The following is a 23,172-nucleotide window of genomic DNA, read 5'->3' as shown; positions in this document are numbered from 1 at the left end:
CACCATCATCTCATCTTTTGAGGGCCAAATTTTCTGGGTCTTCCCAGTTGAGATTCTCACTAAATTAAGATGCCATTCTATTCTGAGAGCAGACAGGTTATTCCACCTCCCTTACCTTTCCCTATGTCTACTCACTATCCTTCCACTGCTCTCCTGTCCCAGCTAACAGCTGGAGGTACCACACAGGAAAATGACAAGAATCTGTGTGTACTGATGCCAGGTTAAAACGAGAGGCAGACTGAGGCTCCCCACTCCTCACATGTCAAGCTGGCAGCTAATGCCCTTCATGTAACACACAGTAGCTCAGGGAGTAAACAGTGGAGATGTGTCTAGCACTGTACAAGGCTGGCGCGGCCAAAACCAATTGTTTTTGAAGGGGTCATGACTCCTGGTATTAACCTCATGGGAAATTTGAAAAATTGCTTCAGATTCTACCTGCTCAAATTGAGATCTCCTTCGGCGAGAGGGGTAATTCTTCATCATCCAGTGTAGCCTCTTTGGATCCTGGGGTCTCCCAAAATGCTGTTCTCAACATTGACCCCTCAAGGGTTGTAGGAAGACAGATAGCCATAAACACATTTCAGAGGCAAAGTATACAATGCAAATGACACATGACACATTGCAAAAATGAGATGAAGAAAGGGAGGGATGGGAGATGGGGGTGCATGAAGGCTGTGGGCCTCCCAGAAAACTCTTAAAGCCCTTACCAGGTCAGAAGTGCCATTGATACAAAAGAGACACTCAAGGCTAGTGGTTCTGCAAAGACCAAATCTAAAACCATGTCTGTGTGTTTCAGAATGTAGAAATCTGAAGGCTATCATGTGAGGGTTTACTGGTTATATAAGTTTATATGGATTATAGTTCTATCTTTGAGTTGGCTGAAAAAAAAATAAATAGTAAAATGTATACCTTTAGGTACAAAGACAACCAAGAAAAACACTGTACCTGCAAACCGAGTATGAGAAAAAGCCCTGATAAACCCAAGTGAAGGGTAATCTCAGATTTTCACACACCCATTACCCGCCTCAAAGAGCCCTCCTTTTTAATAGGGTGATAATAAGACTTGCTGGAGAAGCCAGAAAGCCCATGTTGTAGAGAAAGAGTTGAATTCAAAAAGGTGCAAACAAAGGTAACGCAAGTCAAGACGCCAAGTTTTCCTTCTAATACACCCTGAGGCCCGACAGTGGACTGCTTTGTCTCTCTCCTTTCCCCTTCCCTGACAATCCTGCTGAAATGACCACTTTAACCAGAGGAGGGTGTGCAGCCCTTCCTGCGAGGTTTGCCAAGGGCTCTTACCCTTCCCCACCCACAGTCGGCCCCGGACACCGGCGGCGTTCAAGTCCTCCCCCTACCTGAAGGATGTATCCTCGGACATAGTCCCGCAGAGTCCAGCCAAGGCCATGCAGTATGTGCAGTACCTCCTCTTGCTTCAGGACACTGAAGAGACGGTCCAGCAGGATCTTTAGCCGCACAGGCACCGCTTGTGTCCCATAGAGCATCAGGCTGCTGATGTCAAACACGACGTTGGACTGCACAATCTCCACTTGGGTGGGGTGGTACAGGTGCTGCGTGCTGAGCTTATCCAAGGCTGTGGTGGTCCCGCCAAAGTTCCAGAGATGGGGGTGTTGGGAATAAAGAGATAAAGAGAGAGAATAGGAGTTAGAAACATGGCTGGAAGTTACCAGGGCTCCATTTCTACACATGAATGTTCGCCATAGGTGTTTAAGCAGGATCTTGCAAAGAAAATAGTTCTCTGACACCTCCTTTCTGTTCTACCCCTTCTCTTTCCTATTTTTTAAATTCGGTGTGTTTATAAATTGCAGGCAACAACAAATACAAAACACATTCAACTTTAAGATAAAGGGCCACTCAGGATGTTTTTAAATGACTGTGGCTGGTGCTAAAGACCTCATTGATTTGTTAACTGAACTGTGTTTCAACCCAAGTTACGATGGTGTCCCCCACCCCCCACCAAAAACAAAACAAAACAATTCCTAACTCATGCCATATGGGGAGGCTCAATCAATATCACTTTTCTGAATAAGATTCACCCCTTATAATACCTGAATGGTTAAAGAAGAGGAAGAGAGTGTTCTTTAGACGATAGGGATGAAAGACCTAATTTGGAGGGAATAAGGAAAGCTGACATCTGTGTGGAGGGCTAGTAATTTAAGTCAAGTCATATTAGCTATAGGGGGTTATCCAAAAAACCTAGTTCTCCCAATTTCTCTCGTTAGTCACCTGTTAGATAGCTTTTGGGTTCACTGGCATGTTTTCTGAAAGTTATTCAGGATAAAAAAGAAAATGAAAGTCATAATTTTCAAAAGAAAGAACAAGTCACTTTGTTAATAGCTCTAAAGGTATAGATGAAAATGGAAACAAATGACAAACCAACATTTGGGAATTTCTGGTGTATTTTCAGCTAACTGTATTATCTCAGCAGAAAAAGCTGAGGATGACCATTCTCAGAGTAAACACTTTTAATAAAATGAAAATTTCAACAATTGGGTGCTTTTTCTCCTCAAATTTAAGAAACGCCATCTCTTCTCTAGAACTAAATGCCAAAATAAGGTCATAAATTCTAGTCCCCATCCATATCTGAGTTACTGCACACCCTATTGCTAATAATATAATTACATTTTGCCTCAGTTCCTCAAGCAATAACACTGTCTTATCTGTAGGGCTTAAAGAGATGCTGCAAAGATTAGTGAGATAACGAGTGAGAGGCTCTCTAAACTCCTTAAGAGAATACAAAAGGCATTCAAAACTGTCAGAATTATATGCATATGCCCATTTAGGAATTAAACAAGACGAACACATAAGCCTGAAGGATGGTCATCTAACCTCATGAGTCGGGCAAATGAGTATCAGCCAACATCTAGGCTCAAGTCATAACTACACCTAAGTTATGTACCTAAGGTTTCTGCAAATTCTAAACTACTGTGTGGCCTTTCTCAGCTGCTTTTCCTAACACCTTATCCCTAATGGTATGGGCTACACCACATGTGCATTCTCAGCAACTCTTATTTTACTACAGCAATATTACTGCATAATAATGGAGGAATTTAAAAGTGCGTGCACACAGATTTTTTAGTATTTCATATGTATTTTTTCAGGGCTCCTCCTCCACTCTCATTTCCTCCTGACTTGTGGTCACCAGAGAGTTCATGTACTCTTGATAAATTGCTTTCTAACATCCACAGTGTAAAGGCCCTTATCATTTACCCGCTGGCTTCATTCAACACATTTACTCCCAGGAATACTTTGTCAAAGAGTTCGGGTTTTCTCATACTTCATTTCTTGCAGCTGATTTGTCTGATCTTCCCTATTCTAGTGGTTAAGTCAACTTTGAATAAATAGCCTTAAAAATTAATTTAACGTTTGGGAAAGATAAGGGATTCACAAGCCTAGGGATTGAAGTTTTCTCTCACTCCACAGGGCATTTAGACTGCAAAAAAGCAGGGATGGGGTATTACTATCCCTGTTCTTCTTCAAGTACAGCTTAACTACTCAGCCTTCTGATGAGTGGCTGCTCTGCTAACAGAATCCAGTGACCAGATCAGGGGGGATCTGCTCCTCCTCCACTTCCCTTCATCAGCTCTCCTCAACCGTATCAGATAGTTCTTTACAAAACAGACTTCTATGACAACAGCAAATACGAAACTGACAGGAGTCAGTAGAAAGGAAATAAAATGACACAAAATCCTGATTTTTGTGCATGTACTTGGCACCTTGCATCTCTGCATTAAGTACATGCAGCTGTGTGTGCAAATGCGTTCAAATTGTAGGTGAAAAAAACCATAATCACTCTCTCTCCCGCTTATTAAAAAAGGTTGGTTGTTTTATTTTTTATTTTTTTTTAAGATGGAGTCTCGCTCTGTCGCCCACGCTGGAGTGCAGTGGCATGATCTCAGCTCACTGCAAGCTCCACCTCCCAGTTTCATGCCATTCTCCTGCCTCAGCCTCCAGACTAGCTGGGACTACAGGCACCCACCACCACGCCTGGCTAATTTTTTTTTTTTTTTTTGTATTTTTAGTAGAGACGGGGTTTCACCGTGTTAGCCAGGATGGTCTTGATCTCCTGACCTCGTGATCTGCCCACCTCAGCCTCCCAAAGTGCTGGGATTACAGGCGTGAGCCAACACACCAGGCCAAGGTTGGTTGTTTTAAAGATGAAGAGGACTAAACTGTTAAGGGTACAGAAGAAAAGAGAGAATCGTTAGAGAATTAAAAGAGCACAGAAAGAACAAAAATATTTCCCTAGATATGCTTTCGAGAACACCTGAGACTGAGGATATTATAAGGACACTAGTTGATTCTTCTTCATAAGCATACCATATGTTAGTAAGTAGGAATACAGCTGGGCAAGGTGGCTCACACCTGTAATCCCAGCACTTTGGGAAGCGAGATGGCAGATTGCCTAAGCCAAGAGTTCAAGACTGGCCTGGGCAATGTGGTGAAACTCCCACCTCTACAAAAAATGGAAAAATTAGCTGGGCATGGTGGCGCCCACCTGTGGTCCCAGCTACTCGGGAGGCTGGAGTAGGAGGATCATCTGAGCCCAGGAGAGATCCAGGCTGCAGTGAGCCATGATTGTATCACTGCATTCCAGCCTGGGCAACAGAGTGAGACCCTGTCTCAAAAAAAAAAAGAGAAAAGTAGAAAAACTGTTATAAACCACATAAATATACAGCAAAGGTCAACAACTTATTCTATAATGGCCAGGTAGTAAATATTTTAGGTTTGTGGGTTATACGTTCTCTTTCACACCTATTCACCTCTGCTTTTATAGCAAGAAAGCAGCCATACACAGATAAGACTTAAACTATTAGGTGTGTCAGTGTTCCAATAAAACTGTACTTAGGCCAGGTGCAGTGGCTCACACCTGTAATCCAAGCACTTTGGGTGGCCAAGGCAGGAGAATTGCTTGAGCCCAAGAGTTTGAGATCAGCTTAGGCAACACAGTGAAACCCTGTCTCTACAAAAAAATAAAAAATTAGCCAGGCACACCTGTAGTCCTAGCTACTTGGGAGGCTGAGGTGGGAGGATTGCTTGGGCCCTGGGGGTCAAGGCTGCAGTGGAGCAATGATTGTGCCACTGCACTTCAGCTTGGGTAGAAGAGTAAGACCCTGTCTCCAAAAGCAAACAAACAAACTTTATTTACACAAACAGACACCTCACCAGCTTTGTTTGGGCCCTGATGATGATGAAAAGGTGGGCTAGATATTTAATGGAAGTCAATGGCAGATCACAAAAAAGCTCTAAGAGTGTGCTTTAGGAAGCAGTTACCTAGGAGATGAGCCATAGATGAAGACTTAAAAAATACTAAACTGGGCCAGGCACGGTGGCTCACACCTGTAATCCCAGCACTTTGGGAGGCTGAGGCGGGTGGATCACGAGGTCAAGAGATCAAGACCATCCTGGCCAATATGGTGAAACCCTGTTTCTACTAAAAATACAAAAATTAGCTGGGTGTGGTGGCGCACGCCTGTAGTCCCAGCTACTCAGGAGGCTGAGGCAGGAGAATCGCTTGAACCCGGGAGGTGTAGGTTGCAATGAGCCAAGATCAAGCCACTGCGCTCCAGCCTGGTGACAGAGCGAGATTCCATCTCAAAAAATAAAAATAAAAATAAACTGCCTAACTTGCAAATTTCAGCATAAACATATCATCAAAGATTATGATCTGTCAAATTTCTTGAATATATCAAAATCGTCTGCTTTACAATTACTAGATCATATTGATCATATCGAGTCACCAAGTTGTGACAGCTTTTGGGGAAGTACCCCTAGAACTAGGATACATGATGATTTTTTAAGTGGCATAAAATCTGTAAGCTGAAAACTGGACTGCTGCCTAATTTCATGATCTTCATATATCTGACTGTGGAGGAGTCAGGTATGGATCCTGTAGGGTGAGGAATATGAGTCAGGCCAGTGGGGCTGTGGAAAAGGGAGGTCAAGAACTCATTCATCAGGATGGAGTGGGAAAAGATGTCACCCACTTCAATATATTATGGGCCTAACCATCTGCTGATTTGTCCCATATCAATGGTATCGTCAAGATTCATTTTCAGGCCAGGCACCATGACTCACACCTGTAATCCCAGCACTTTGGGAGGTTGAGGTGAACGGATCACCGGAGGTTAGGAGTTGGAGACCAGGCTGGCCAACATGGGGAAACCCTATCTTTACTAAAAATACAAAAATTAGCTGGGCATGGTGGCACATGCCCGTAGTCCCAGCTACTTGGAAGGCTGAGGCAAGAGAATCACTTGAACCCAGGAGGCGGAGGTTGTAGTGAGCCGAGATTGCACCACTGCCCTCTAGCCTGGGCGACAGAGTGAGACTCCGTCACAGGATTTAGAAAAAAAAAAAAAAAAAAGATTCATTTCCAAATGAAATCTAACCAGAAGTTGCATACACAAAATATATAAAAGTGAAGCTGCTCTAGGTGAAGCTGGAGTAATCATGGGTTAGAGAACATCCAGTCATGTATTACTCCCTTTTTCTCTTCAACTTGCTTAAGTATCTCAGTGGGCTGAACCTTGGAAGTACAGTTTGAAAAGCCCTTTTCTCTATAGTGAGTTGATACCAATTTTTTGCCTGATCTGTGTCCACTCCCCTTCATTCCGGTAATAGAAGCTACATTTCCTTTTGGGAACTTGTCCCTTACACTCAACACCAGTATTTCTTTCTTTTCTGTTTTTTGTTGTTGTTGTTGAGACAGGTTCTAACTCTATGACCCAGGTTGGAGTGCAGTGGCAGGATCACGGCTCCCCAAAGCCTCCATCTCCTGGGACTCAGTCTCTCAAGTAGCTAGGACTAGAGGTGCATGCCACCATACCCAGCTAATTTTTCTGTATTTTTTTTGTAGAGATGGGGTTTCCCCATGTTGTTCAGCCTGGTCTCGAACTTCTGGGCTCAAGTGATCCACCTGCCTCGGCCTCTGAAAGTGTTGGGATTACAGGCATTGAGCCACTATACCCAGCCAATACCAGTATTTCATAGAACTGAATATTCCTTAGCCAGGCCTAGAAAACCAGTCTGCTCCAGCACCCTGACCATAACAACTGGTTCAAGAATAGGCAAGTGACCCAAGTCTGGGCAGTGCCATTGAATCCAGGAACTTACTTAGAACTACTAGGAATTTCTTCTCTTTCCTCTAAATTTGTACCTAACGAATATGCTTGAGAATGCAAATCATATGAAGAAGAGATAGGCTGCAAGATGATCTGACAAATATCTAGTACTGATAATATTGTTTGATTCAGAAGATTTGGCAGGGCTTTGAGGCTGGTACTATCCCTGGAATTTTCTGTTATATGAGCCAACAAAATCTGTCTGTCCTTGTCTCTCCACTACCTCTCGCCCTCCCCTCTACCTTTTTCTCACTGTCTACTTGAAGTCACATTCTGTAAGTTGGAACTAAAAGAGTTCTGTTACAACTACCCTTTGAGGTACTTTTCTAGCTGATTAAAAAGTAATTTCAAGGTCAGGTATGGTGGCTCATGCCTGTAATCCCAGCACTTTGGGAGGCCGAGTCGGACGGATCATGAGGTCAGGAGTTCGACACCAACCTAGCCAATATGGTGAAACCACGTCTCTACTAAAAATACAAAAATTGGCCAGGCATGGTAGCGCGCACCTGTAGTCCCAGCTACTCTACTCAGGAGGTTGAAGCAGGAGAATCACTTGAACCCGGGAGGCAGAGGTTGCAGTGAGCTGAGATTGTGCCACTGCACTCCAGCCTAGGTGACAGAGCGAGACTCCATCTCAAAAATAATAATAATAATAATAATAATTTCAAAGTAGTGGTCGGTGTTCAACTAAAAGTATGTTAGTTCCAGGCTGAATGCAATTCACAATTTCTGCAATGAATGGAATGAAGAGTATTCTAAACAATTTCACCTCTTATACAAATTTACAAAGAGGGATGAATGCCGTCACTAGCATTAATAAGGAAAAATAATGGTGAGGAAGAGTATAAAGAAAATAACCCTTTAAGTACCAACTATATATCAGGTATCATTCTAGAGCAAATTTGTCCAAACCATGGCCCAGGACGGCTTTGAATGCGGCCCAACACAAGTTCATAAACTTTCTTAAATGAGACTTTTTTTGCCATTTATTGTTAGCTTATCAGCTATCGTTAGTGTGTTAGTATATTTTATGTGTGGCCCAAGCCAATTCTTCTTCCATTGTGGCCCAGGGAAGCCAAAAGATTGGACATCCCTGTTCTAGGGGCTATTAGCTCATTTAATCCTTCAATTAAAAAGCATACAACACAGTATTGTTATTACTGCTTATTCTGAGATTATAGGCTCAATCAGGTTAGGTAACTGGCCTAAGGTCACTTAGCAACTTCACTCAAGAAAATTCTGTTTTCACCCCATGTTCGAATAAATAGTCAATATGAAGCCTGCAAGTCCTCATCATGTTGGAAGTCCCTAACTACCAGCAATCTGGGCTACTTGCCCATCACTCTGCTGAAGCAAGCATTTCAAAGGTCACCAACACCTGCCTTTCTGTGAAATCCAATAGCTTTTTTCCTTCATTATTCTCCACAGTCTCTCCATAGCAGCTGACCTTATTGATCACCACTCCTCCTAAAATGCTCTTCTTCATTCATGCATACATTCATTTATTCACCAGCACCTATTATCTCATCTCTGAGGTACGTGCTGTATGCAGATGCAAAAGTAATTTATGCTGTGGCCTCCACCTTCAAAAGCAGACAGATGTAGGCAATATAAATGCCATAAAAAAGATTTGACAAAGTACCGTGGGACACAGAAGAGAGGGCAATGCTGCCGGGAATGCAGTCTCCTAACTTGGAAGTCAGCAAGCAAGAAAGGAGGAGGAGAGTACTGTAGGTAGACGGAACTAAGGCAGTGATTCTTACTCATTGGGTGCATCAGAATCAAATGGAGGACCTGTTAAAACAGACTGCTGGGCCACCTCCCCCAGAGTTTCTGATTCACTGGGTCTGGGCATCAAGAATCTACATTTCTAACAATTCTCCAGAAGATGCTGATGCTACCGGCCAGGATCATACTCAGAATCACTGAATTAATGGGTATGTGTTAGGGAACCATCTAAAGAATGTAACGCTTGCAGCAAAATAGTTGGAAATTAGTCCAAAAAGATCAGATTAGCAGACTGTAAGTAAGGAGCTGTATTTGTAAAGGCAAAGACCTGTGGAAAGCTTATAATTTTATTTCTTGTTAATAGGATTAAGAAAGTATTAAACATTTTATAAGAGGAAAATGGGTAGGTGTGGTGGTTCATGCCTGAAATCTCAACGCTTTGGGAGGCTGAGATGGGAGGATCACTTGAAGACAGGAATTGGAGATCCGCCTGGACAACACAGTGAAACCATGTCCACAAAAAAAAAAAAAAAAAAAAAAAAAAAAATTAATGAGCCAGGCAAGGACAAGTGTGGTAGAGCAAGCCTATAGTCCCAGCTACTTGAGGCAACAGAGACAGGAGGATCACTTGAGCCCAGGAGGCTGCAGTGAGCTATGATCCTGCACTGTACTCCATCGTGGGTGACAGAATGAGACCCCATCTCTAAACAGCAAAAGATTAAAAGATAAAAATGATTTTTAGTTTTAGATGTAAAATTCTGATAAGAGTGCAGAAGTTTAATTAAAGCAATAGTTGTCACATGGGAGACATAACAGCTGTCCAGCAGGAACAGTGGCTGGTGAAGGTACTGGATGAACCTTGGCCACAGTGCCATAACCAACTAACGTAGGAAAGTTCAGAAGTAAGAGGGTTATTTTAACTTTGAAAATTGTGGCCAGGCTTGGTGGTTCATGCCTGTAATCCCAGCACTTTGGGAGGCCCAGCACTTTGGGATCACCAGAGGTCAGGAGTTTGTGACCAGCCCGGCCAATATAGTGAAACCACATCTCTACTAAAACTACAAAAACTAGCCAGGAGTGGTGGTGGACACCTGTAATCCCAGCTACTCGGGAGGCTGAGATAGGAGAATCTCTTGAACCCGGGAGGCAGAGGTGGCAGTGAGCCAAGACTGCGCTATTGCACTCCACCTGGGCAACAAGAGTGAAACTCCGCCTCAAAAAAAAAAAAAGAAAGAAAGAAAAGAAAAACCACAGCCTTTGAAAATTGCCCCAGATGATTATGACACATGTGCCCCCATTCACATACCACACTGAAAATTAGAGATAGAAACAGGAGCAGGGATGGCTTAGAGCCAAGTGACGAGAGCAGGGCATTTTTGCATTACTCCGCTGGGACATGACTTAATTCAGTGGACTTCTCAGTACAGTATGCCTAAGCTCGGGGTATAAAAAGGCCTTCCATGAGGTACGCAAACACAGGGGCCCAATTTCCAGATCTTGCAGTTCCATATTTACTCTAAAACTGATCCACTTGAGAATGGGCCTCCAAGTACATGAAGACTATCCATTCTTGTTTCTCTTCTGAAAATTGTACGCTTCCTTCTTTACAAAATAAAGGTATATACTTGGCTTATATTCTACATGGTACACTGGCCCAGGGTGTAAAACTCTTCTGAGTGCTAAAATAATTCACAATTTGATTATTAAAAGAATTAATAGGCCAGCTGCAGTGGCTCACACCTGTAATTCCAGCACTTTGGGAAGCTGAGGCAGGTGGATTGTTCGAGCCTGGGAGTTCGAGACCAGCCTGGGCAACATGGTGAAACCCCATCTCTACAAAAAATACAAAAATTAGCTGAGCATGGTGGCACATGCCTGTAGTCCCAGCTACTCGGGAGGCTGAGGTGGGAGGATCACTTGAGCCCACGGAGGTCGAAGCTGCAGTGAACCGTGACTGAGCCACTACACTCCAGCCTGAGCAACAGAGTGAGACCCTGTCTCAAAAAACAAACAAACAAAAAACAATTAATAAAGGCTCATATTTCCCTGACTATACACAGATGAGTAAAGTGTAGCTAGATCTCATACAGGATTTAGGACTATGCTGGAATGTTCAGAATTCAGACATCATGTAAAACGGGCAATGATAATGAACTCTCCTCTTACATTCTTGTCTATTTTAGTAATGTATTGCTCTTTACAAAGCATCCTATGGGACCAAAGCATGAGTGTCCAATAATGAAAATGGTCTCCCTCCTCGAACTCCACATATGCAAAGCTAAGATATTCTTTTCAACTATCTTCAACACTCATTCATCCCCAGGAGGCGTCATCACTTGGGAAGAAAAGCCCCTAAGCAAATGTAAGTGATGCTCACTCTTTTCAATTTAGTTTGAATATTTTCCTGTCCCTAAAAAAGTTGTAGAATACAGTGAATTTTTATTAAGAAATTTTACCTAATTTCTTTCAGAAACTATGTTTATCATTTAGTAAGGTAGTTATAGCCTACATAATCAAACAATAGCAAAATATTTATCATTAATCATGTTCATCTTAAAAGATTTTGAATACCTTCTACATACTAATAAAAATAACAGAATAAATTATAATCCAAATGTCAAAGCACTTAATTTTTAGCAAGTATGTAAGTTCCTCTTTCATTAAGCATATAAAAAGTTTGGTCATGATATCTAGCAAAATTGATAAATATTTTTATATATTACTCTTACCTAATTTTTTCCTAAAGTCCAACACTAAATTGTGTGATACACATGGAACCATATTTATAAAAGTGATATCATGACTTCTAACATACTTCTCATTTAATAAATAAGTTATATTTTATAGTACATAATTACTAATTAAGTAATGAGAAATAGCATGTCTATTATAAGCTGAATAAATAAATTTTACTAGCACCACATTTTATTCTGGACTGTTTTAGTAATGTATCATAAAAGATGCATTCCATAACTTATTGATATGTTTTTATAAGTTTTCTCAAAGTGCATTTATTTGAACTGAAATATGAACTCAGCTTTTTCTAATAAAAATTAAGTCAGATTTGTCAGCCTCACTGATCAAATATGATCATTTGACCATATCATTGGATTTGCCAATTAGGCTAGCTGGTGGAAATTTTCATCAATTAAGATAGCTAAGTCTGCAACAGTAAGATAAAAGAATTTTGTTAAAAAAATTGCAGAAGTTATTTGAATTAAAAACTAATACAGTATTTTTATTTTCTCAATCTTTTCTGGGTATACAGGGATAAGCAACATGCCTCTAAACTGAAAACTAACAATTAAATTTATAGGGCAGGACTCGGTGGCTCATGCCTATAATCCCAGCACTTTGGGAGGCCTAGGAGGACAGATCACTTGAGGCCAAGAGTTCGAGACCAGCCTGGCCAACAGAGCGAAACCCTGTATCTACCAAAAAAATAAAAATAAATCATTATTTGATATAACTTCTTAAAGCCCTTTTCCATAAATTGAAAAAGAAATGACTATAACAATACCTGAGTAATACGTAGGATGGATGGTTTCAATTTCTTTGCTTTTAGCAAACCAATCAAGTGCTGTGTAATTTTTGGCATACAACTTGAAATGACTTCCAAGAAATGAATGACAATGTGATAACAAACCTCCGAGTCCCATGTATTCACGTGAACAGATGTCTCAGCAGTTAGAGCTGTAGAAATGAAAACTGGGAACAGAACTGATAGTGTAACTTTTCTCTTTTTTGTAATAAGTACTATTCATCCATGGATACATGAACTAATCTGCGAAGAAAAAAATTTATAGTCCCATCTATTTCACTGACAGATACTTCACTGACAGATACATTTCTAACAAAAATCCACTTTAACGAATTGTTAAAATTTGTAATATTTATATTGCTTGGATTTTATCACTGTGATGACAATTTTTAAAATAAACTTTCTATTTCTAGATATTTTATTAATTTTCATTGTAGGCATGCATGTTAAGTAATAAAAGACTTTCCAGTGAACATTTATGGTAATGTTATTTGTGGGAAAAGGATTGGAAACAACAGTTAAGGTTAAAAAATAATGACAGAAAGCAATGATTTCATGTTTCCAGTGTTTTTAAAAGGTGCTTGTTGTCTTCCAGATTAAAGACAAGAGTCTCTAGGGCCAGAGTCTAATCCCAGCTCTGCCACTTACTTGCTGTTAAGATATTGGCAAGTAACTCAGCATACGAGAATGTTAGGGTAGTCCTTAGTTTTCAAAATTATTTTAAGTATAAGCAAGCCAGTGACTTGAAGACCACAATCTTAATGTAAGGAGAAAGGAGAAGAAAGCATAAAATCAAGACCAAGCTAAGAAGTAGGAGGAAACACAGATGCTTGTAGTGAAGATGAGGCACAGCCACAAAAAGATTGGGATTTTCCAGTTTGGAAGATCTGGAGGCAAAATCAACGATATTCAGAGGAAACATCAGGTTTCCAGACAAACTGCCTCTCCAGCTGCCCTCCTGTGATAATTTGCCCATAGGAATCCAACTATTGCTACACTATGCAGATGATCGCTAACCTTTAAATTCAGCTCTGCCCAAGCTCAACTCCAAACACATACTTGACTCCTTTTGCTGTGAGAGGTAGAACTAGGAAACTAGGCCAAAATATTTGAAACCAGACTTTTTCGTGTGTCATTTTCTCACAGGTGCTCATTGAGAAAATGTTCTAAATTCAAGAAAAAGGAAAACAAAAAGACAATTATCCATAATCCCACCACCCAAAACAATGATTGTCCACATGTTGATGTATCTACATCTACTTTTTTCAATACACAACTTTATATAGTTGAGATCATACTGTAGATAAAAGTTTCTATCTTGGTGGCAGTGTTGCCTCCCTTAACATTATCTAGCAAGAACATTCAAAATTATCTCTGACTAGTTTCCCTTGCTTCCCTAGGTCATCATCATCCTTAATCACTTTAAACTCTTCCATTGAGGTTTTTCCTGGATCAATTTCTTCTTTCTAGTCTAATTTATACCATTTTAGAGCAGGCTTTTAGACCTTCGTAACTTCATTACTCCAAGGGCTCCTACCTGATTTGGTCTCTCTCTGTTCTCACTGGCCTATTATGTGCTAAATAAAACCAAGTCAATCTTCTCAAAATACTGCTTAAAGTAAGTCTTTTCTCTGTTCAAAATTTCCAATGATGACCCCAGCCTCTTCACACACATAACTGCCCCACTTCTCTCTTGCCCACACACAAAATCCTTAACCTGGGTCAGAGGACCTTGGACAGATTGATTTACTTTCCAGCCTAGTAACTCTCTGACATGGACCCTCTGATCTGCCCAAAGTGAGGTTCCCAGCGCTTTCACATATTACTAGCACTTTACTATTTGGTCACTAAATGTGTATTTCCTGTCCCATGCTAGGTTTTAGAGATTTAGTGAAGAACAAAACAGCTATGATTTGAGCCCACTTGAAGTTAATACACTAGTGAAGAAAACAGACTTTTAAAAATTACACTGCAGGGCACAGTGGCTCATGCCTGTAATCCAGCACTTTGGGAGGCTGAGGTGGGTGGGTCGCTTGAGCTCGAGTTTGAGATTAGCCTGAACAACATGGTGAGACCCCGTCTCTACAAAAAATACAAAAATTAGCCAAGCATTGTGGTGCACACCTATACTCTCAGATCCTTGGGAGGCTGAGATGGGAGGATCACTTGAGCCTGGGAAGTTGAGGCTGCAGTGAGCGAAGATCGAGCCACTGCACTCCAGCCTAAGCAAAAGAATGAGCCCCATCTCAAAAAAAAAAAAAAAAAAGCAAAAAACAAACAAAAAAACATATTAACACACAAAATCACACACTGGGTATGTGACATGAGAACATAATTTCACTGGGGTGGGGGTTGGGTATTCCAGGCAAAGCCAATTCGGCCAGGACATGAACAAGAGAAGAATCCAAGATGACGCCAGAGAGATAAGCGAGGTTCCGTCCGTAAAGCTGTATTTTCTCAGAATGTTTACTTTCAACGCTGTTCAAGTGTCTTTCTTTTTTCTTATTAACTCCTCTGACTACCTTTTCTTTCCCGTTTTGATTTATATTCTATTTTCTTTTTCCATGTAGCCTAGAGAGGCTCCCTCATATAAGAGGAAATGGACTCTACCATTTCCTGGGATCACTTATGTTCCTACTTATCTCAAGACCTTGATTTTGAGCAGCAACCATACCTGAAACAAAATCACTCAAGAGTGTTGAGTAATCATATTGTTGGATGGATGAACACAGTTAAGTGTATATAATAGAATAAAAAGCCATTATTCTATTTTCACTGGAAGGGTAAATGTATGATTCCACCATGCCACCAAATTCTTAATTTCATCCATGTCCCTTTCTCAACCCTTCTTTTGTTTTTGACAGCACCCCCTCACAGAATAAGTGAAGGTGGGTAATTAAGGCAATTTGGAGGGTAAGGTGGCGCTGCTGGCTAAGTAGGAATTCTGAGTAAACCTGGCATATTTTCTTTCTTACTAGGTCAAGTATTATTTGGGAGATTACAATGCACTTTTAGTAGAAAAACAGGATAGAAGTCTAATATGGTTAAGGAAAATAATCTTAATTGCAAGGTACACAGACTGAATCATAATACACAGACTATGGAAAATCATCTACAATAGTAGCACAAATCACTAGATTTGTGATCAATATGCTAGACTGATGGCCTTATAGCTATAGAAAAAGGTGTAGTATAGACCCTGGAAAGGGGTCAGAGAACAGTCACACAGTAAGCCTGTAAGAAGAGCATCTATAAAGAAAGGATTATTTTTCTTTTGTAAAAGTCCTGGAGGAAAAACAAACAAAGGGTCAATTAACCTCTTTTTAGTATGCAGAATTTCATCTGGAAAAAGCAAAAGCTTTAACTGCAAGATAAGGATATTAGAAAAAAGGAAAAAAATTCATACAATACAAGCTTCTTAAACTGTGAATGAGGTTACTGATGGGACATAATTTACTTGGGTTTCCTTAAAATGCTAGAAACAGAGGCTTAAACTGGCAATTTTATGGCTATAAAACAAAGGAGAAATTGAGGCCTGGATATAATTTCAATAAATATTTTGATAAGAACTATAGTTTTCCAAAGGAACATGGTGGCTAAGCCACAGGACCCCAAAGTGACACTTGAGTCTGAATGAAGAAAACTCATTTATGTGGGAACAGAATTGCCATAAGGACAACAGCTGGGATTTCTGTGCTTCATTAATGTATGTAATAGAAATGTAAAATGAGTATAAAACATAATGCAAAATAGGTAATAAATGTAAAGTAATATGTACTTTTAACTATACTGCTAACTTAAAGAACAAAGTAGTGTCCTTTATAAAATTCAGTTTTCAAATGTATAAAATAGTGCTGGGGGTGGGTGAGGGGTAGTTATAAAAGAACACATCTATCACATGAAATGTGAATAACAATTTTTTATTTCTATTTTAAATAACAGGAATTGCTCCTCAAACCTTCAAATAAATTAAAATAAATGTAAACCTGTAATTCTACAGACTTCACTTCCAATATTTTCTGTGAAGGTCACAGAAATAAGAACATATTCAGATACTTTTTTTTCTTAATGTAAGAGTATAAAAGTGCTTTTCACTGATCCTACAAAATTGGCTCTCAGTGATAGTTTATAGTTCTTAGTTTTCCACAACTTTTTTTAAACACAACTTTCCTTAAAAGTCAAATTCAAGTCACTTAGGTGGTTTCCACAGGAATATGCTCATTTCAGGTCCTGGGGTCCAATGGAGTCCATCTAGCTGTTCAGGCATGGCAGTGTGAAGCTAACAGCCATTCAATAAGATAAGAAGTATGTGAAATAGAATGATTTTTCAAAACCACCTACTTTGTAGAATAAAACAATTAAAAATCTGTATGAAAAGGGTCTAAATGGAAACCGGTTATTTCATTAATTTTCAGTCCTGCCCTGGATATTTTAAAAATTTTAATGCTAATTTGAAGTAATTTTACAAGTTAAAAAAGAAGGCTTATTCTTTTATTTTGGGAGAAAGCCAAGCAAGCCTTAAATTACAAGGCTAATTGTTTCGAGAACTCCAGGTCTCTTGCCTCAACTCCCTTTAGAATTCCAAATTACAAGCATCAAGTGGTCAGCTTTTAGAAGCTCTGGATCCTAGACTACTATTTTAATTTCCAATAGATTAACATTTAACACAGGTCTTTAGGGATTGTTTTTATGAAACTCTTTCCATGATTACTTTAAGAGTTCTAAAAGTTGTTAGCAATGAGATTTTTATTGGAGCAATTTCTGGGGTCAGATTTTAAAGTTTTGATTATTTACAAACAGAATATTTTTACCACTCCTACCTCAAATGTCCAGGCCATAACCTCTGAATTTATGAGGGTGGTGGTTCTTCATTCTCGCTAATACGACCAATAATTTTCAGTTATATCGCACTTCATAATAAGCACACTATACCCAATATAATGATATGTCATTTCAATGTACCTAGCCCATGAACTTCCACAGGTTTAATGGGATTTTGCGTATTTAGAATTTCATCATAAAGGGGCCCTTTGGAATCATTATCACATCAATCCTTTCCCATTATAAGACTCAGCTCTCTTACCAGGCAAGAGCATCAGGGCTCAAGGCAAAGGCTTAGTCTACTCTTTAAGCTAGATCCTAATAAAAGCCTTAACACTTGGGGAGAACATTAATATAGGGCAATGATGACGTATTAAAACTTTTTAGTGAATCAGGAGATCATGAAGGCAGGCAACAATTGTGATTAAGAGAAAAATTTCTTATGGCTTGAAGTAATATTTAGATCTGCACATTTTATTCACTGCTTCTGGGGGAAAGAACTATGTAACTGGGAGCAAGTTAAGTACAAAATAACTCATGTTCCATTTAAGTCACAACTTTCTAACTCTAACTGTCAAGGTTGAATTAATTAGGATATTTAATACCAAGGCTTGCTTCTAGAGCTTTTTTTTTTTTTTTTTTAAAGATAAGAAGAAAACGAATGATATGTAGCTAAACGAGTTGATCCCCAAGTGTGGTGATAAAAACTGTCAACCCTTATGTACAAAGAGTTTATTTTTTTTTCTTCAGCAAATAGCGTGTCAGTGTTTTTTAAAATGAATAAACTCCACTGAACCTCTACAAATCCTCATTACATTACTATACCTTATATACATTATGTGAATGGTCCTTGATGGTTTTTTTCTTATCTCTTAATACATAAGGGATAATGTATAAATACTCTCATGGTTTATTATGAATGTAATTCCAAACTGTAGGGAGGGAAGAGGGACAAAAGTAGTTCCAATAAGCCCCACTGTCCTACGGATTTTAATCAACCTCAGTTGACATGTAGCTTTCAGGGTATGTGGATATATATACGCACATAGACACCCACAATTAGTCCAGGATAGAAGTTGAGCTCCATTTGAGACTATACAGCCAATATTTCAAACTGATTGGCATTTCCCCCTGTGGCCTTATGCATAATAAAGTCCTCAAAACAGACTTTGAAAAGCATTAAAGTCTGACTGAGGCACACATAAAAGTATTTCACCACTCGGTTGTTCAGAAGCTCTCTCTCCTGGCTCGTAGATTAAACAGGTTCTTGGTTATACTTATTCTCCTGCTTCTTCTTTCTTACATGGCCCACTTTTGGGGGCATGCCTTTGCTCTTTTGCAGCAACTCCACATGAAGGTGGTAACAGGCAAAGAGAAAATTTTATCGCAAATTTGACAGTAGATCTAAGAAGAGATTTAGTAATTGAATCTACTTGCTGAAACTAGGTTTGGGAATTATTATTATTGCCACTGCTGTTCTATCCAATCTCCAGTTGCCTCAGCCAGCTTAAAGTTGGCTACACAAACCCTGCTTTATTCAGTTTATGTATCAATGGATTTAATACACAGTACACTGACTATAAAATATATCTCATTTTAAAAGTAACTATTGAGATTTGCTACCTGAATTAACTATGTACATCCTTTTATTAAACAAAAATACAAATTCTTCTGTAAGAAAATAATCACCCTACCCCCCAGTTATTCACTTTAAAGACTTAATTTTCTTAAAGGAATATATATCTATATAAGAATTTCATTAAGCAAAAAGTGCAAAGGCAAGGCATATTTACTATTTGATAAAACATATGCTTTAAACTATCACATGTGAAAAAATATTTCAAAATTGAGAGTTGTGATATAAAAAGCCAGCATCTGGTAGGGAAATATCTAAAAGAAAGAAATTATTATACTCAGTCTTTAAAAAAAAATGAACGTCACCTTTGTATCACAAGTATTTTTGCCTCTTTCCCCCAGGAATTCAGGCCGAAATCTCATTCTAAATCTATAATCAATCCGTTTTCCCCACTGTAATCCCTTAAAATCTCTAGGCTATCACACACACTTTTGGCACTGATGTATGTTTTCTTCTGGATTGCTGGATTTGCTTAATGCATATATCAAGTATCAAACTGCTTTGTATCAGTAACTGGTGGGATAAAAAGACCCTATGTAAAGATTTGCTCATAAAAACGGGTTAAGAGGGCAGTCCTAGGGCTTAGGAAAAGTCTAACCTAACAAAATCTTAAATGCACAAGTAGAAAATGTTAAGAACTAAAGCAGTATCTGCTGATTTTTCCACTAATGTGATCAACATATGATTGAGCAGATAGGGAAACCTAAAGTTACCATCCCATTCTCTACTAGTGGGCTGTTTGACATGTATGAGTTATCAACAAGGCACAAACTCTTTTGGGATTTAGACCATTGGCAAAATGAAAGTATTTTATATCATCACACATATTTAATGGAGCGCAAACTTTCAGAAAAGAAGTGACGTCTCCTGAAATAATGTGAACAAAGAAACAGAAGGGAAATATTGGTTAGTGCTTTGAATTCTGTTTACTAATTTGATCATGATAGTAACCTTAATTTCTAATTAGAAAATGTCTAACTAGATAAGTTCAATTAATCAGTACCAACCGGCACAATCAAAAGAGTCAACACAAATCGTAAAATGTAGCAATTTTTCCTTGAGATATTTTACTGTATTTAAAAACCAGTAATAGAAAACACTTGCCAAATTCATTTAGTCTCTGACTGAGGCACACATATGTGATCTCCTAATTTACAGCTTGCACATACAGATGTTCACACTTAGTAAAAGGGCTTCTTAATAGCTTTTTTTAATTAAAAGTGTGTTGATAATAGGTGTTTTAAATATATCCAAACAACACAGCTGAACTGACAAATACCTGTCTTCATGCCTCACCATGTCTCACATTGTAGCAAGATTTTATAAGAGAGAAAAGGTTATATGATTCAGTCACATATATATATAGGATAAATGTTATCCCCCAAAAACTCCAAATGAAATCTTTCATTAATTTTTCTTTCTATGATCTGTTTCCAAGTAGAAAATGTTAGACAGCTACTCGGTTTATGTAGCCGAAAGCAGAACCACACAGCCGTTGCTTGCTGCCTGCAGTTTTTTTCCTTTGCAAAACTTTGAACCCCATCCAGCTTTGACACACTGCCTCTTCAGTTAATAACTATCAAGTTTCCCCTTGTCTCCTGTCTACTTTTCTTTGAGGCAATTGCGCACTCAGCACCCCGAGATAATAACACACATCTATAAGATAAAAGCAATGGCATTAATGTAATTGTCTGCCTCTGTCTCTTTAGCCTAATCTTTTTTTTCCTTCAGTTTTGACTGCCTGTGTGACACCTGTTTTTGTCTCCTCTGATCCTACGACAGGTTTTCCGCTGACAAGGTTTTTGCCTGACAGAGATTCTGCAGACAAGAACATAATAAAATATGAAGAACTGCTTGTCAGAGTTTCTGCCAATGCTCACATGAAATATAGAAAAAAAATGACTTTTTTTTAAGGGGCCCTGTGATGGTCGCTTTTGGCATGTCAGAAAAAAGACCTCCCTAGCCAAGTTCTCCAAGCCAAACAGGTGTTTTCTTTTATGTTGGAGGTTGATTTGTTTTTTAATTTTTACTGATAGGGGAAAACATGATTAGCCAAAAGGAGGCGGGTGGGTAATGTCTTACCCTCAAATTTTTGCAGGCAAAGGAATATAAAAAAACTGGAAAGTAGAAGGTATTTCACTCAAGATCTTATCTTCTGAATAAAACAAAAACACCAACATCTGTTAATGATTAAACAAATTTAACTTCTCTAAAATTTACTTCCTGGATATTTGGGCTACTAAAACCTCCCACTTACCTTTCACTTATTTTGTTGTCTGAAGACAGAGGGAAACAGCAAAGGTGAAAATAGAATTAGAACTGGAAAAGAAAAATGCACAAATGGACATAAAGACAAGGTGTTTGTGGGCTGTGCTTATACCTTAAAATGGGAAGAGGCTGCTGGAAAAGCAAATGGCAATTAGGAATCTGAGTGAGACTTTTCCATAAGCTTAGAGTTTCAATAAACCTTTGTTCCACACACATGAGATGCTGCAGTAGGTTCCAGCACACAAAGATGAAGTGCCCTTCCTGAGCTTTCCAAGTTAGTGGAAGGATCAGTATTACCCAGAAACCTCTGGTCTCAGCAAAGTGTGTTGAGAAAATAAAGAAGGGAGCACTTCATTGCTCCGGGGGTGGGGAGTGGTGGTGGAGAGGGGAGTAAAGGGGTGGGAATCCCACTTTCTTGATGAACAAGGCACAGGAAAAACTGGCCAGGATCAACAGTGCAGCAAGCGTGAAAGTACGAAAAACTGGGAAAGAGTTTACAGTGGTGAGTCAAGGGACAAGAGCCTGGATTTAAGGTGTTAGGATTCTCACACCAATTCTAACTACTCTGCCACCAAGCCACTTTAACCTAGGCTTTAGCTCTCCAAATATATTCTCTCACACCTAGAGCCTACAATTCCCACGTCTAATGGAAATATAATTTATGACCAGGCACGGAGGCTCACAGCTGTAGTCTCAGTGCTTTGGGAGCCAATGTGGGAAGATCATTTGCATCTAGGAGCTTGAGACCAGCCTGGGCAACAAGATGAAACCCTATCTCTACAAAAAATACAAAAATTAGCTGGGCGTGGTAGCGCACACCTGTGGTCTCAGCTATTCAGGAGGCTGAGGTGGGAGGATTGCTTGAACCCAGGAAGGGGAAGTTGCAATGAGATGAGATTGCGCCATTGCATCTGGGTGACAGAGCAAGACCTTGTCTCAAAAAAAAAAAAAAAAAAGAAATATAATTCAAGCCAAGATATAGAATTTTAATTTTTCTAGTTTCAAGTAAAACAGTAAAAAAGTGACATTTAAAAACATATTTGACACGATAAATCAAAAATATTATCAATATGCAGACAATGGAGGAACAACTCTTAATGACTATTTTACATTCTTTTTTTAAATAAGATGACAGCTTCAAAATTTGGTGTACGCTTTATACCTACAGCACATCTCAATTTGGACTAGCCACATTTCAAGTGTTCAAAGCCATAACAGTGGCTTCCTTATTGGACAGCCAGGTCTAGAGTTGCCTTTACATTTCTTGGCGAGTAGAATCTAAGGCCCAAGACTGTCCTTTCAATTAGATGGGTTTGCATTTAAATTTACAGCGTCACTTGACAGTACAGAAGGCTAAGAGGCCCATGAGGTCAAAGTGGGGATTTCCCTGGGTACCAGGGAGCAGCTGAAGGGAGAGTGGAATCTCACTACTGGGCCTTTTAACAAACACTGGTTACAAGTCTATCCAGTTGGGGTAATACTTAAAGTCATACTTAAAGCACTTCTTATACAATTCTTTGGGTATATGCGAACTAATAACAAATTAATTCAAGAAGCTCTTGAAGATATATAAACATCTACAAAGGCAAAACCTGGTAAGAAATGGGATGTATAAACAACATTTTAGGGCTCCCAGAAGACATTTCAGAGTTGTCTTTGAAATACTGTACTTATCCAGCAATTTCACACTTCAGTAAAGAGGGGAGAGGAGTTAGAAGAAGTCACCATTTATGACACAATAGAGAAGGAAGAGTGGTTTAAAGGATCGACATATTGCTGAGGCATATGGGGTCCTTATGACCCAGCCGAATCTCCTAGTTTATCCTGAGTAAAAAGAGAGGAGTTGAGTGTGTTTCATTTATAATCTCTTCAATTTCTGTTCTGCTTAACCTGGTGAACTCCAGTTAATTAAGATGCTCCTATAAACAATTAAGCTTCCTGTAGGATCGTTAGCAAGATATAAAAATTTATGATGTAATAAAATGCAATAAAATGATAAAGTGGTGAGCCCATCGAAGCACTTCACATGCAAAAAGATA

General features: G+C 39.3%; 1 protein-coding gene across 5 annotated transcripts in view; it reads right to left on the bottom strand.

Moving 5' to 3' along the window:
* The window catches only part of BNC2 (basonuclin zinc finger protein 2), a 456,779-nt gene that overhangs the window by 133,390 nt on the left and 300,217 nt on the right, over positions 1-23,172 (bottom strand). For all 5 annotated transcript variants that reach the window (XM_063609162.1, XM_055294185.2, XM_063609164.1 and 2 more), the window contains one exon: positions 1,353-1,588. In XM_063609162.1, coding sequence (XP_063465232.1) covers positions 1,353-1,588 — 236 coding nt within the window. The remainder of the gene's footprint in view (positions 1-1,352; positions 1,589-23,172) is intronic.

This window comes from Symphalangus syndactylus, chromosome 9 (genome assembly GCF_028878055.3).
Source record: "Symphalangus syndactylus isolate Jambi chromosome 9, NHGRI_mSymSyn1-v2.1_pri, whole genome shotgun sequence".
NCBI classification, from domain to species: Eukaryota; Metazoa; Chordata; class Mammalia; order Primates; family Hylobatidae; genus Symphalangus; species Symphalangus syndactylus.
This window is presented reverse-complemented; position numbering and strand designations above follow the sequence as displayed.